The sequence below is a fragment of the Sorex araneus genome, chromosome 3 (assembly GCF_027595985.1).
Source record: "Sorex araneus isolate mSorAra2 chromosome 3, mSorAra2.pri, whole genome shotgun sequence".
NCBI classification, from domain to species: domain Eukaryota; kingdom Metazoa; phylum Chordata; class Mammalia; order Eulipotyphla; family Soricidae; genus Sorex; species Sorex araneus.
The window spans coordinates 49,704,806-49,718,448 of NC_073304.1; the positions used below are offsets into that span (position 1 = coordinate 49,704,806).

The 13,643-nt window shown below is 43.8% G+C and overlaps 1 protein-coding gene across 1 annotated transcript in view; it reads left to right on the top strand.

The window, feature by feature from the left end:
- The first annotated feature begins 2,577 nt into the window (after positions 1–2,577).
- The window catches only part of NEMF (nuclear export mediator factor), a 50,527-nt gene continuing 39,461 nt past the window's right edge, over positions 2,578–13,643 (top strand). The window contains exons 1-5 of the mRNA XM_004601716.3: positions 2,578–2,701; positions 3,525–3,593; positions 3,745–3,847; positions 10,195–10,320; positions 13,235–13,383. Of these exons, the coding sequence (XP_004601773.2) occupies positions 2,643–2,701; positions 3,525–3,593; positions 3,745–3,847; positions 10,195–10,320; positions 13,235–13,383 (506 nt within the window). The 5' untranslated portion in view covers positions 2,578–2,642. The remainder of the gene's footprint in view (positions 2,702–3,524; positions 3,594–3,744; positions 3,848–10,194; positions 10,321–13,234; positions 13,384–13,643) is intronic.

Genomic DNA, 13,643 nt, shown 5'->3' on the forward strand with positions numbered 1-13,643 from the left:
TTTAACAAGTATTTTTTCAATTGTTCTTTGTCTTTGTTTATTTCTCCTTCCCGCCCTCTTCTTTAGTGTATTTTTTAATCTTTTTAGGTTAAAAACTCACCGGTGTCCTCGATTTGTAGCCGTCTCATCGCTGACCCCTGCTGGATCTTTGTAAAAATGTCTCTGCAAAAAAGCTGTTATCGGCCTCTGCACCAACAGGGGGTGCGCGTTTACTCTCAAGCTGTTGCAGAAAAAGGCTGCCCTTCAACCGTGCAGATAAATGTGACTTCTGACTCCAAAATTCCTAAGTTCCTCTTGCCGCGGGTCAGCCTGCTCCTTTGTTAGCCCGTTTCTCTGCACTGTTGGAACATTTTATCCCGCCACAGATGTCATCTTTGTTTTCCCACAGATATTTGCTTTTAAATGTTACAAATCTGGAGAGCTGACTATCCCTCTTTTACCAGAATCTTTTCATCCTTTCCGTTTGTAGATAGGGTTAATTTTTCCATTGGGTACCCCGCTACCTCTCTCGAACGGGTTAAAAAAAATGCTAGTAGGTGAAAGGGACTAATGCGGCCCAGATGCTCTTGAGATCTGAAGGGAAGGGGTCACCGTGACAGAATGTCGGCACTATATCACCCTGAATCTTGATTTCCAACATGTTGCCCTTGGATTCAAAACCTGTTTACAACGCTGAGCGGCGGGATCAGAGCCGTTCTGGGCGATGGTGAACAAGTTTTGCATCCTTGTTCTTAGAAAAGAATAAATACAGTATGAAAGGAGAAAGACTTTGCAACTGTTACATGTGTTAGTGATCTCTGATAGTAATTTCATTCTTCATGAAAAAATTTAGAGGTTCCATTTGAAATTCAATCATTTTAGGATTAGTGGGAATCTATCAATCTTTTTTTTTTTTTTTTATTCCTTTTTGGGTCACACCTGGCGATGCACAGGGGTTATTCCTGGCTCTTCGCTCAGGAATTAGTCCTGTCGGTGCTCAGGGGACCATATGGGATGCTGGGAATGGAACCCAGGTGGACAGCGTGCAAGGCAAATGCCCTACCCACTGTACTATCACTCCAGCCCCTCATTCATCAATCTTAACATTAAACAGAGAATTGATTTAAAACGTAAAAGCACTAATCAGATTTTCACTACTTGTAAACTGAAGAAAAGGACAAGGAAGGAGATTTTTCACAAAGTTAATGTATTATGTTTGGGAATTTTGTTGTTCTTGTTTTGCTTTTGAGAATGCTTATTCCACATAATTATTACTAACGGCTCTCCTTTAATGGAACAGGTATTTTCCTTTGGGTGATTTTAGGTCTACTGTCTACATCTCCATAAATCTTATTCCAGTTCTTCCAGGCAACTTAAAAAAAATTTATTAGTGAGGTACAGTTACAAACTTATGAAATTTCGTATTTGCATTTCAGTCATACAGTAATTATTTACCCATCCCTCCACCAGTACCCATTCTCCTCCACCAATGTTCCCAGTATCCCTCTCACCACCGCTAGCCCATCCCCTACCACCCCACCCTGCCTCTGTGGCAGGGCATTCCCTTTTGTTCTCTCTCCTTTTGGGTGTTTCTTCAGGGCAACTTTTCAAGTTTAAAAGTCTTGAATGTGTTTTCATGTTACTGCATTTACATTAAACGGAAATATGTGATATGTAAATTCTCATTTTAGTTTTTACTTTTTATTTATTTAGATTCTGCGTTCTCAGGTGCACCAGAGTCATTTAAGGGAACTTTGGGGGTTCCATGGGAAGTGGAAACCAAACCCTGGGCTTCCACTTGTAAAACTCCCATGCTGATCAGTAGTGGGGGTCGTGCCTGTGAAGTCATTGCACTCCCGCCTGGGCAACCGGGAGATCTAGTTTCTACTATTCTCCTCTCCAAAATAGCCTTTCCTCCTACGCTTCTAAAAGCTGCTGTTATTACCCTCTCGCACTTTCTATTTTTCTCTCAACTGATTTGCAAAACACGTGAGTTCTCAGGTTTCCAAGGGTTTATGGTGCCCACCCCCGCCCGGTACATTATGAAGACCTTGGTCTCAGAATAAGCGTAAGGCAGCTCCTCGGAAGAGCAGAGCCCGTCAAAACACACCTTTTAGGGGCTAGGTTTATTTCTATCGCTGGGGGTAATCGTGGAGCAAATAAAACTGCTCTACTTTGCTACATTTTAAAATCCGCTTCGTCCTTGTAACCGAATGAAAAGAGGTCTTTGCTTTCCTATCCAGAGCCCTTACGGTCTGGAAATCTTCCCGAAACTCTCCTTTTAAATATTTTACGAGCCGCAAGGAATCACTGTGGAGGTAGACTTGAGTTCCCCCACCCCCGCTCCCCATTCCCACCCCCACCCCCCAACACAAGGATGCGAGGTAAAACTAATGCTTCGTAAACTTTCCACGGAGTAAGTTTCCAAGGAAATAGTTTGGATCCATTTAGAATCGGCTGAAGGGTGGTGCAAGGAAACCCAGACATCAGCTAAAATTAGATTACCAAATTCCTCAGAAAAGTGACGCAAGCCTTCGCTTCGAGGAATATTGGCTCTGCTGCGCGGCCGTAGAGCTTCTCCAGTCGCGCCTGCGCAGAGGTGTGGCGGCGTCGAGCCTGGCTGGCAGGGGAGGAAGCTGCGGTCGCGACCCTCCTGCCTCGCCATGAAGACCCGCTTCAGCACGATCGATCTCCGCGCGGTACTCGCGGAGCTGAATGACAGGTAAAGGGACAGGGGGCGGGCTCGTACGGAAAGTCACCGTGGCAGGAGCCCGGCGCCAAGGTGGCGATCAGGCCTGCCGGCTGTTTTCTTTTTCGCCTCCCCTGTGCTGGGCTGCCGCGGACTTAGGCTGGGTCTCTTGAGGGGGAGGTCGGGGGGTCGCCTGGCAGCTTTCCGGCCGCTCGGGCTCCGAGGTGACCCCAGCGGCCACGTTCCCTCTCTGCGCCCCACCCCCAGCCCCGCCGCCGGTCTCGCCGGGTCGGTCCGCAGCAAACGTTTAGAAGAAGCTGCGCTGCCAGGGGGACGCGGCGCCCCCGGGGTGGTTCTCTGCTCGCGAGGTTCCCAGAGATGCGAGGCCGGGTTTCTCGGACACCCCCCGCCCCCGCCCCCGCCCGCGGCATCCCCGGAGACCGAGAGCCTCGCTGCTGAGGCTGCATCCAACAGATCAGGCCTGAGATCGAGTTTATTGTCCGGTTTCTGTTCTTCAGCGCCACGAGCTTTGTCATAGTTCTCAGCGCCTCGTTTCCTACCCGCCCCCACCCCACCCCCGTTTTCAATCCGTGGGTCAGGTATGACTGTGTTTCCAAAATGACTCTGTGCACCTTGAATCTTCCACGGCTGGCTAATCGATCACTTTGGGCTACTGGTGTGATGACCTTCAAGCTCTGATCCTGGCCTAACGCCTGATCCTTGGAATCGACACTCCCGCCCCCCACCCGCCACCTCCTTTTACCCCAGGCCCAACTTTTACCTACCTGTGGAATTGCCGGGGGTAACTATGTTTCAAGTGGTATGATTTTTTACGCGGTTTGTTTCTCTTTTACAGCTTGCTGGGAATGAGAGTAAATAATGTTTATGATGTGGATAACAAGACTTACCTTATTCGTCTTCAAAAGTAAGAGTACCTTTATGGCCTTGTTTTTATTATTTTAAAGTGAAATGAGATTGTTTTCTTCTTTTTTAACCTCTGTTTTTAGACTTTATTTCTCACATAAGGCTAAATACCCTAAAGAGATTTTTGGTTTTTTTTTTTTTTTCTTCTACAGACCAGACTTTAAAGCTACACTTTTACTTGAATCTGGCATACGAATTCACACAACAGAATTTGAGTGGCCCAAGAATATGATGCCGTCTAGTTTTGCCATGAAGGTAAGCTGAATTTTGAGACCCTGAGATTTGTCACTAATAACTCTTAAGCTGTTGGATTCTCCTTCATCGTCATGAATAAATAGAGATGAAATAAAGATATAATTTATATTACTGGAATGAATAATATAGATGAATATTAATTTATTTTTGTTGGCCACGTGCAAGGCAAATGCCCTACCTGCTGTGCTATCACCACAGTCCAGAATAACGAAATACAAAGCAGTGTAATCAAAAAGATGATTAAGACTTAAAAGAAAAGAACATCTGAAGGTAGCATATATTTTCTATTAGTAAAGACATAAATGAAAACACTGAGATATCGAATTGGCAACAATTTAAAATGATACTTCTGGAGCTGGAGAGATAGCGCAATAGGTAAGGTGCTTGCCTTGGATGTGGCTGACACAGAATTGACCCCCAGCACTCCATAACGTCCTCAGAGTTTAGCCAGGAGTGATCCTCCAGTCCAGAGCTAAGAGTAAGCCCTGTGTACCACTGAGTGTTGCTCAAAACAAACGACAAATAAAATGGTATTTCTATGGAAAATAGCAGGCAGGTAAAATATACTGAGTAGCAACTGTGTGTATTATTTTTTTTTTTTTGCTTTTTGGGTCACACCTGGCGATGCACAGGGGTTACTCCTGGCTCTGCACTCAGGAATTACCCCTGGCGGTGCTCAGGGGACCATATGGGATGCTGGGATTCGAACCCGGGTTGGCCGCGTGCAAGGCAAACGCCCTCCCGCTGTGCTATCACTCCAGCCCCATCAACTGTGTGTATTTTGTGTTTTAAAAATCCACAAAAACATTTATTTAAGAATACTCACTGTGGGGGAGGGAAAGATAGTACAGTCTGTAGGACTTGCCTTGAATGCAGCCAACTCAGGTTTAATCCCTACCACCCCATATGGTCTCCCAAGCCTTGCCAGGAGTGATCTCTGAGCACAGGACCAGGAGTAAGCCCTGAGCATGACCAGGCGTGGCCCCTAAACAAAAAGCAAACAAAGGGGAAAAAATCTACCCAAATTTACTGTTGTTGGCTAGAGCAATAGCATAGCAGGCAAGGTGTTTGCCTTGCACCTGGTCAGCCCGGGTTTGATCCCCAGGAGTGACCTCTTAGCACAGGAATAAGCTCTGAGCATCAAAGCTACCGAGAGTATCCCACCCGCACGGCAGAGCCTGGCAAGGTACCCGTGCTCATTCGATATGCCAAAAACAATAACAACAAGTCTCACAATAGAGACGTTACTGGTGCCCGCTTGAGCAAATCAATGAGCAATGGGATGACAGTGACAGTGATTAATTTATCTGTATTACACTTCAGATCCTCATCATGCTCCAAATTTTTCTGTACCCATTCACCATTCTGACTTAATTTTTTTTTTTTCTTTTTGGGTCACACCCGGCAATGCACAGGGATTACTCCTGGCTCTGCACTCAGGAATCACCCCTGGCGGTGTTCAGGGGACCATATGGGATGCTGGGAATTGAACCCAGGTTGGCCGCTTGCAAGGCAAACGCCCTACCCGCTGTACTATTGCTCCAGCCCCTTAATTTTTTTTTTTTAACTCCCATTGGTATTTGGACTGCACCCAGAAACCAATGGGTTTACTCCTGTCTCTGTGCTCAGAGACCACTTCTAGTGGCGCTCAGGGGACCCTATGTGGTGCCAGGAATAGAACTCTTGTCATTGTCAAGGCAAGGTTCCTTACCCCTATTCTGTCACTGCTTCTTTTTTTTTGCTTTGATTTTACTGTTAAATCTGAAATCTTGGCAATGGAACCTCAGCCAGTCTGTGCAGGCTACCTGCTGTACTATCTCTCTGCACCTACCCATTAGCTTTTTTTTTTTTTTAAGAGTTTTATTTCATTGAATCACCATGTGGAAAATTACAATGCTTTCAGGCTTAAGTCTCAGTTATACAATGCTGAAACAACCATCCCTTCACCAGTGCCCATATCCCACCACCAAAAAATAAAAAATAAAAAAAAAACAGACAAAAAAAAAAAGCACACCTCCCATCCCGCCCCCGCCGTGCCCCGCCCCCTCCCCCCTCCCCCCCATGTAACTGATAAATTTCACTTTATTTTCTATTTACTATGATTACATTCAATATTTCAACACAAACCTCACTATTATTGTTAGGAGTACCCCACTAGTCAGACCTGTTATGAAGAGATATGAGGTCTACCGCGGCCGTGCGGTTTTGGATTTCTGTACTTTAGCAACTAAGTCCAGGGAGATTTCTTCCAAATATTGGATCATTGCAAGCTTGTAAACCCCATCTGTGGTCATCATAACATGGCGGTCACCACACCCTTCACCCCCGGCAAGGAAGAGGCAAGAGAGAGAAATATCTTTCCCCTCCTGGGCGGGCACGGGGCCGAGGCTTAGTTCTCAGGCTGGAGACATTCTGCGAGGAGCTGCCCATGCCGAAAAATTTAGCTGGTGTCTGGAGTCACCCTCATGCAGCTTCGGAGAGGCCGCACACACGTGTGGCCCCTGGGATCACATCTTGGCGGCCTAGCTTTTCTATTTAGCAGGTAGCACTGTAGCACTGCCGTCCCATTGTTCATCGATTTGCTCGAGTGGGCGCCAGTAACGTCTCCATTGTGAGACTTGTTACTGGTTTTGGCATATCGAATAAGCCACAGGTAGCTTGCCAGGCTCTACCATGCAGGTGGGATACTCTTGGTAGTTTGCCGGGCTCTCCAAGAGGGATGGAGGAATTGAACCCGGGTCGGCCGTGTGCAACGCAAATGCCCCACCTGCTGTACTATCGCTCCAGTCCATATTTAGCAGGTAGGCTGAAAATTTGTGTGACCAAAAGGAACGATAACTTTATCTCTTTTTTTCTTCTACGTAGTTTTTTAAACCAGAAATTACTTAACCTATTGAACTTTATTATTGTTATATGGGTAAGGGGTAAGGGGTCAGGGGGAATAGTACAGGGATAGGGTATTTGCTTTGCATGTGGCTGATCCGGGTTCGATTCCTCTGCCCCTCTCGGAGAACCCCGCAAGCTACCGAGAGTATCTTGCCCGCACGGCATAGCCTGGCAAGCTACCTGTGGCATATTCGATATGCCACAGACAGTAGCAACAAGTCTCATAATGGAGACGTTACTGGTACCCGCTCGAGCAAATTGATGAGCAATGGGATGACAGTGACAGTGACATTGCTTGTTATCAATAACTTGCTAACAGAATCATCATCATCATCATCATCATCATCATCATCATCCCCATCATCATCATCCCCATCATCATCCCGTTGATGTTCGAATTTCTCAAGCGGTCTCAGTAACGTCTCCATTCATCCTAGCCCTGAGATTTTTAGAAGCCTCTCATTACTTGTTCATCCCAACAGTGCCGTATTGGAGGCTCTTTCAGGGTCAGGGGAATGAGACCCATCATTGTTACTGGTTTTGGCATGTGAATACTTCATGGGGAGTTTGCCAGGCCGTCCCATGTGGGCAGGAAACTCTCCGTAGCTTGCCAGGTCCTCCGAGAGGGAGAACTAGGCTATAAGATGTTGCGTGGCTACAAAGCAGCCATGGGCTTCTGGGAGCTTGGTTTTATGGTCTCTGAATATTGGCCGTTGATGGGACTACACGGGGTGCCAGGGGCAGTTTCTGGGTGTAACCACCAGGCTACTGGAAAATGGGGGATATGGGCGGAAGAGGTCCAGTCCCGATCTGAGCAGGCTTGGAGATCTCAGCCCTGGGTCCTACACACCTGGGTTTCTCTGCTGGTTCTTTCATGCGTGAGGCTCGTCCAAACGTGTGGAGAGGGGCCTTGAGTATGAATCACCTTGCAACTTCTAATTCACATTCTAAAAATCTGTTTTTTCAGGGGAGACCACACCCTACATAGCTTGGGAAATGTTCCCAGCTTAGAGGGCCTGTCACTTTCAGGGTTCCATACAGGGCAGGGGGTCCAAACCCAGGATTCTCACATGCAAAGCATGTGCTCAAACCCATAGAACCCAATCTTCCCGACTGAATCTACATATTTTTGGTTTTATTATTTTTAATTATATTTAATATTTAAATATTAAATATATTTAATATTTATATTTAAACTATTTTTGCTTTTTGGGTCACACCTGACAACGCTCAGGGATTAATCCTGGCTCCACACTCTGGAATTACTCCTGCCGGTGCTCAGGGCATTGTGCGGGATGCCAAAATCGAACTTGGGTTAGTCTGATGCAAGGCAAACACCCTACCAGCTGTATTATCACTCCTGCCCCTATTATCACTCCTGCCCCTATTTTATATTTTTTAATTCTCTTGTTAAATTCCTTTTTTTCTGTAATTTATCTATTTGTCTAGGTTTTTTTTCCCCTCCTGGTTTTTGAGCCACACCTCACTGTGCTCAGGGCTTATTCTATATTCAAGGATCACCTCTAGTGGGTTCGGGGGACCATATGGGGTACCAGGGATTGTACAAGGCAAGCACCTTAACCGCTGTACCGTTGCTCTTGCATCCTGTTTGCTTCATACCACTCCCCAACTCGTGTGTGTGTCTCCTCACCGCCCACCGCCCCCCCCCCCCCGCCTCTGTGGCAGGCACATTCTCTCTCTCTCTGTCTCTGTCTGTCTGTCTGTCTGTCTCTCCTCCCCCCACCTTTTTGGGTCTTATGGTTTGCAATACAACTACTAAGTGGCCATCATGTTGGACTATGGTCCCATAGTCTACTTTCAGCACATATCTCCCATCCCGAGCAAGCCCTCCATGCATCATTTACTTGGTGGTCCCTTCTCTATCTCACTTGCCTTTTTCCCCAAGCCATGGAGCGATCCTCCTGGCCCTTATGCTAGATTTATTTTAATTGCAATAAACATAAAAACCTTATAGTTAGGAATAGGATGAATGAGGCTTTATAAAGAGTAGAGGTTGTGGGTACGGCAGGTAAGGTGCATTCGGTTTGAACCCTGTTCTCACAAGCTCCACCAGGAATGGTCCCTGAGAAGAGAGCAAAGAGTAAGCCCTGAGCACTGCTGAGTGTAACCCAGAAGCCAAAACCACCAGGAATAGGAGTTACTGTATTTGTATTTGAAGTAGGTTGATCAAAGCTTAGAAATAGTCTATGTTAATAAAGTTTGTGGAACTAATTTATATATAAGTTTGGGGACTAACTTAAGAAAACCAGTAAGTTTGTGCTTTAGAGTTTGTATTTAACTTGGAAGGTTAGGGCCAGAGTGATAGTACAGTGGGTAGGATACTCGCCTTGCATGCACCTGGCCTGGGTTCAATCCCCAGCATCCCTATGGTTCCCTGAGCCTGCTTGTAAGTAATCCCTGAGCACAGTTGGGTGTGGCCAAAAACATTTAAAAATAAAGTGGGAAGGTTAGTGGAACTAATTTGAAGTACATAGAAGGAAATTTGTGTTACTCAAGATTAAAGTTGAAAAAGACTTTTTAAAAAAGGCTTTTGCTTTGAGTGCAGTCATTAGGGATGAGAGATTTATCAGTCACATAAGCAACAAAGTAAATTTTGAATATATCTCATTTTGTACTAAGTATAAAAAACAGTGAGTTGATCCTCGAACAGCATGTGTTTGAACTGCACATTTATACTTGTGTTTGTTTTATTTTCCTTTTTGTAGGTTCTTGGTTTCAGCTACCCTCTGTTATGAGTTGGGTATATCTAGGGAATTGCAGTGTAAGGAAGACCAATTATAAATTATTCATATTTTAAAAAAATTTTTTTTATTTTTTTGCTTTTTGGGTCACACCTGGTGATGCACAGGGGTTATTTCTGGTTCTGCACTCAGGAACCACTCCTGGCGGTGCTCAGGGGACCATATGGGATGCTGGGAATGGAACCCGGGTCGGCCACGTGCAAGGCAAATGCCCTACCCGCTGTGCTATCACTCCAGCCCCATTCATGTTTTTTTTAACAGAATTTTCACCTGCAGTGGGAGTGAACACCCCTAACCACTGCATTTTTTTATTTGGTGGGTGGTGGGAGGAGACCCCGTAAAACTTAATTCCCTGGCCCTGCACTCAAGGATCACTCCTGGCAGGGCTTAGGGAACCATATCAGGTGCCAGGGATTAAACTCTGGTTGGCTGTGTGCAGAGCAAGCACTTTGGCCCCAATTATCACTCCAGCGCCAGTCCTCATATTATTCACAGATCACCTGTATATAATTTTAGAGGTAACAGTTAATTTATAAAATACATTTTTTTCTTATTATCTGCAAGCTTTTATGACCATACTGTTTGTCTATTACTTGTTAAGTATTCCTTATTGTAATATAAGAAACATAAATTTATAGCACGTGATTTGGATTTTACTTTTACAGTATTAATGCTGTTTTCTTCTGTTTTTTTTTCTAGTGCCGAAAACATTTGAAGAGTCGGAGGTTAGTCAGCGCAAAGCAGCTTGGTGTGGATAGAATAGTAGATTTTCAGTTTGGGAGTGATGAAGCTGCTTATCACTTGATTATTGAGCTCTATGATAGGGTAAGTTAAAATTTAGAGTGGCATGACAAATTTATCTTTTATTATTATTCTTTGTTCATGTATTGGAACTTAAAACCTGGCTGAGACATTTTTCTTGTTTCAGAGGTATTGATACACTTGGATAACAGCTGCTATGCAAGTAAAATGTCATTTTCTAAGATGTACCATCATTTTATCTGAAGGTCAGAATTTTGACAAGGCATAGCCATAACAGGACTGTAGTAGATGAAGATTGAAAAATGAAGAAATTGTATGGTGCTTTACATTTTATGACTACTACTGTGTAGTGAGAAAACTGTCAAGTAGCTGTAGTTAATACAATAGTTGAGACTCAGGGATATTGCCATGTTTCCGTACTATCAGCAGTTTGTTAAGAGGCATAACATTTTTGTTTCTTATCTTTTAAAATTTTTTAATTTAATTTTAAATTTTTTTAATTAAATCTGTTTGTTTGTTTTTTTAGGTTTTTTTGTTTTGTTTTGTTTTTTTTGCCAAACCCAGCAATGCTCAGGGGTCAGTCCTGGCTCTGTACTCAGGAATCACAGAAATGTAACAAAAACTTCTAAAGTTTATGTGGAATCACAAAAGACCCTAAGTAGCAAACATGATCTTGAAAAACAACTGAACTAGAAACTCCCTGATTTCAAACTATTACAAAGCTGTAGTTGTCATCAAAACATGCTGTTGGATTGGCCTGACTCCAACACACAGACACCAATCAGTATAATGAGCCTAAAAAGTAACCCAGACCTTATTGGTTAATTAATTTATGGCAAGGGTAAGAATATACAATTCTGTCTTTATACAATATACAATAGGGGAAAGATTTTTTTTTATATAAAATTCTTAAAATTTATTTTATTTTATTTTATTTTTAAATTTATTTATTTTTAATTAGAGAATCACCGTGAGGGTACAGTTACAGATTTATACACTTTTGTGCTTATACTTCCCTCATACAAAGTTTAGGAACCCATCCCTTCACCAGTGCCCATTCTCCACCACCCGTAAACCCAGCGTCCCTCCCCCCCTCCCCAATCCCATCTCCCCCCCACCCCACCCTGCCACTGTGGCAGGGCATTCCCTTCTGTTCTCTCTCTCTATTTAGCTTCTACGGGCCCGCCCGCAATAAAGGTGTTGAGTGGCCACTGTGCTCAGTCTCTAGCCCTCATTCAGCCCGCAACTCCCTTCCCCCGCATGGCCTTCGACTACATTATAGTTGGTGATCGCTTCTCTGAGTTGCCCTAGGGGAAAGAATTTTTAACAAATGGTGATGGCAAAAACTTTATTGATCTTGCCACTTAATTATTGTTACTAAGAGACAAATTACAGGTGAACCTGTAATAGCTCTATGCTTGGTTTCTGGAATACCTATCTTTTCTGCTTTTCTTTTTTGCTTTAGGTACTCAGGGACTATTTTGTACTTAGGAGTGACCCCTGACAGTCCCACTGTATGTGAAGTCAGGGATTTGAACTGAGTTTGGGGCAAAGGAAGACTAGCACCATGCCCCTGTACTATTTGTCTGGCCCTATACTGTTTTTCTTAATAAGTCAGTGTTTGTAGACCTACTTCACACAAATAAAATAGTAAGGTCAGTGTTCTGCATTCATAAGGTGCAGAAGATGCATTGTCTTGGCAACTCATTGTCCTTGAGCACTGCTCAATACTGGCCAGTGATCAAAAAGAAACAAAATTACAACAGCAAAAGGAAACAAAAGAAAAAGTTGGAATGGTGGCCATCAAGACTTTATACCTTTTTTGTTCTATTACTGACATTTTTTTTTTTGGTGGGGGATACAATTTGCTCTACTCTGGGCTTACTCCTGACTTTGTGCTCAGGGATCACTCATTGAGAGCTCGGAACTATATGGGGTGCTGGGGATCAAATCCAGGTCAGCCATCTATTACTGACTTCTGTAGAACTGTCAGGCAATTTTTTTTCTTTTTGGGTCACACCTGTTGATACACAGGGGTTACTCTTGGCTTTGCACTCAGGTATTGCTCCTAGTGATGCTCGGGGGACCATATGGGATGCTAGGAATCGAACCCGGGTCAGCTGCGTGCAAGGCAAATGCCCTACCTGCTGTACTGCTCCAGCCTCCGGCAATTTTAAATTTAGCTCTATGCCTTCATTATATTTCAAACTTGGGATTTTATTTTTTAGATTTACTGTTTTTGTTTGGGGTCTTTTTTTTTTTCTGAAGTTGGTTTTTTTTTTTTTTTTTTTTGGGTGGGGGCAACACTCAGTGGTACTTAGAGCTTATTCCATGCTTTGTACTCAGGGATCATTCCTGGCTTTGCTCAAGGTACATATGTGGTGTCGGGAATCAAACCCTGGTTAACCACGTGCAAGGGAGGTGCCTTACCCTTACAGCAAGTGTCTCTCCAGTCGTCTAAATATCTCATTTTGGGGGGTTGGAGAATGGTACAACAGATAGGGTATTTGCCTTGTATGCAGCCAACCCAGGTTCGATCCTCAGCATCCCATATGGTCCTCTGAGCACTGCCAGGAATAATTCCTAAGTGTAGAGTAAGTTACCCCTCAGTATCTCCAAGTGTGACGCAAAAAAGCCAAAAACAAAACAAAAAAATCTGTTGGATAAATGTAAAGAAAATTGTTCAGACATGACAAATGTTTTTTGGGGGGTGGGGCCACATTCTCCACATTCTGCAATGCTCAGAGCTGATTTGTGGCCCTCTGCTCAGAAATTACTCCTGGTGGGCTCAGGGAACTATATAGGGTACGAGGATTGAACTCAGGTCAACCGCATGCAAGGCAAGTGCCCTACCTCTGTACAATTGCTCTGATCCCATGACTTCAGTGTTTTTTATGACATCATTATTGTCACCTTGATTTGTCAGTGGTTTGAATAATTTAGGAAAAGCATTACATTTTTCTTTATTTCATTCCAGGGGAACATTGTTCTCACAGATTATGAGTACCTAATTTTAAATATCTTGAGATTTCGAACTGATGAGTCAGATGATGTCAAATTTGCTGTTCGTGAACGCTATCCAGTTGATCATGCTAGAGCTGCTGAACCTTCATTTACTTTGGAAAGGTAACGTCTTATTATAAACTCAGTTCATAATGCACTGAGATAGGTCACCGGTCAGAATGTAAAGGAATTCTCACTTAAGACATTTTAATTTACTTGGATAAGATAATTAAATGTGAACTGCCTGAACTACATAAATGTGCACATAGATAAGTATCCCATATTTGGGAGCAGTAGGCGTGTATTTTTTTTTTTTTTTTTTTTAAATTTTTATTAAATCACCATGTGGAAAGTTACAAAGTTCTCAGGTTTATATGTCAGTT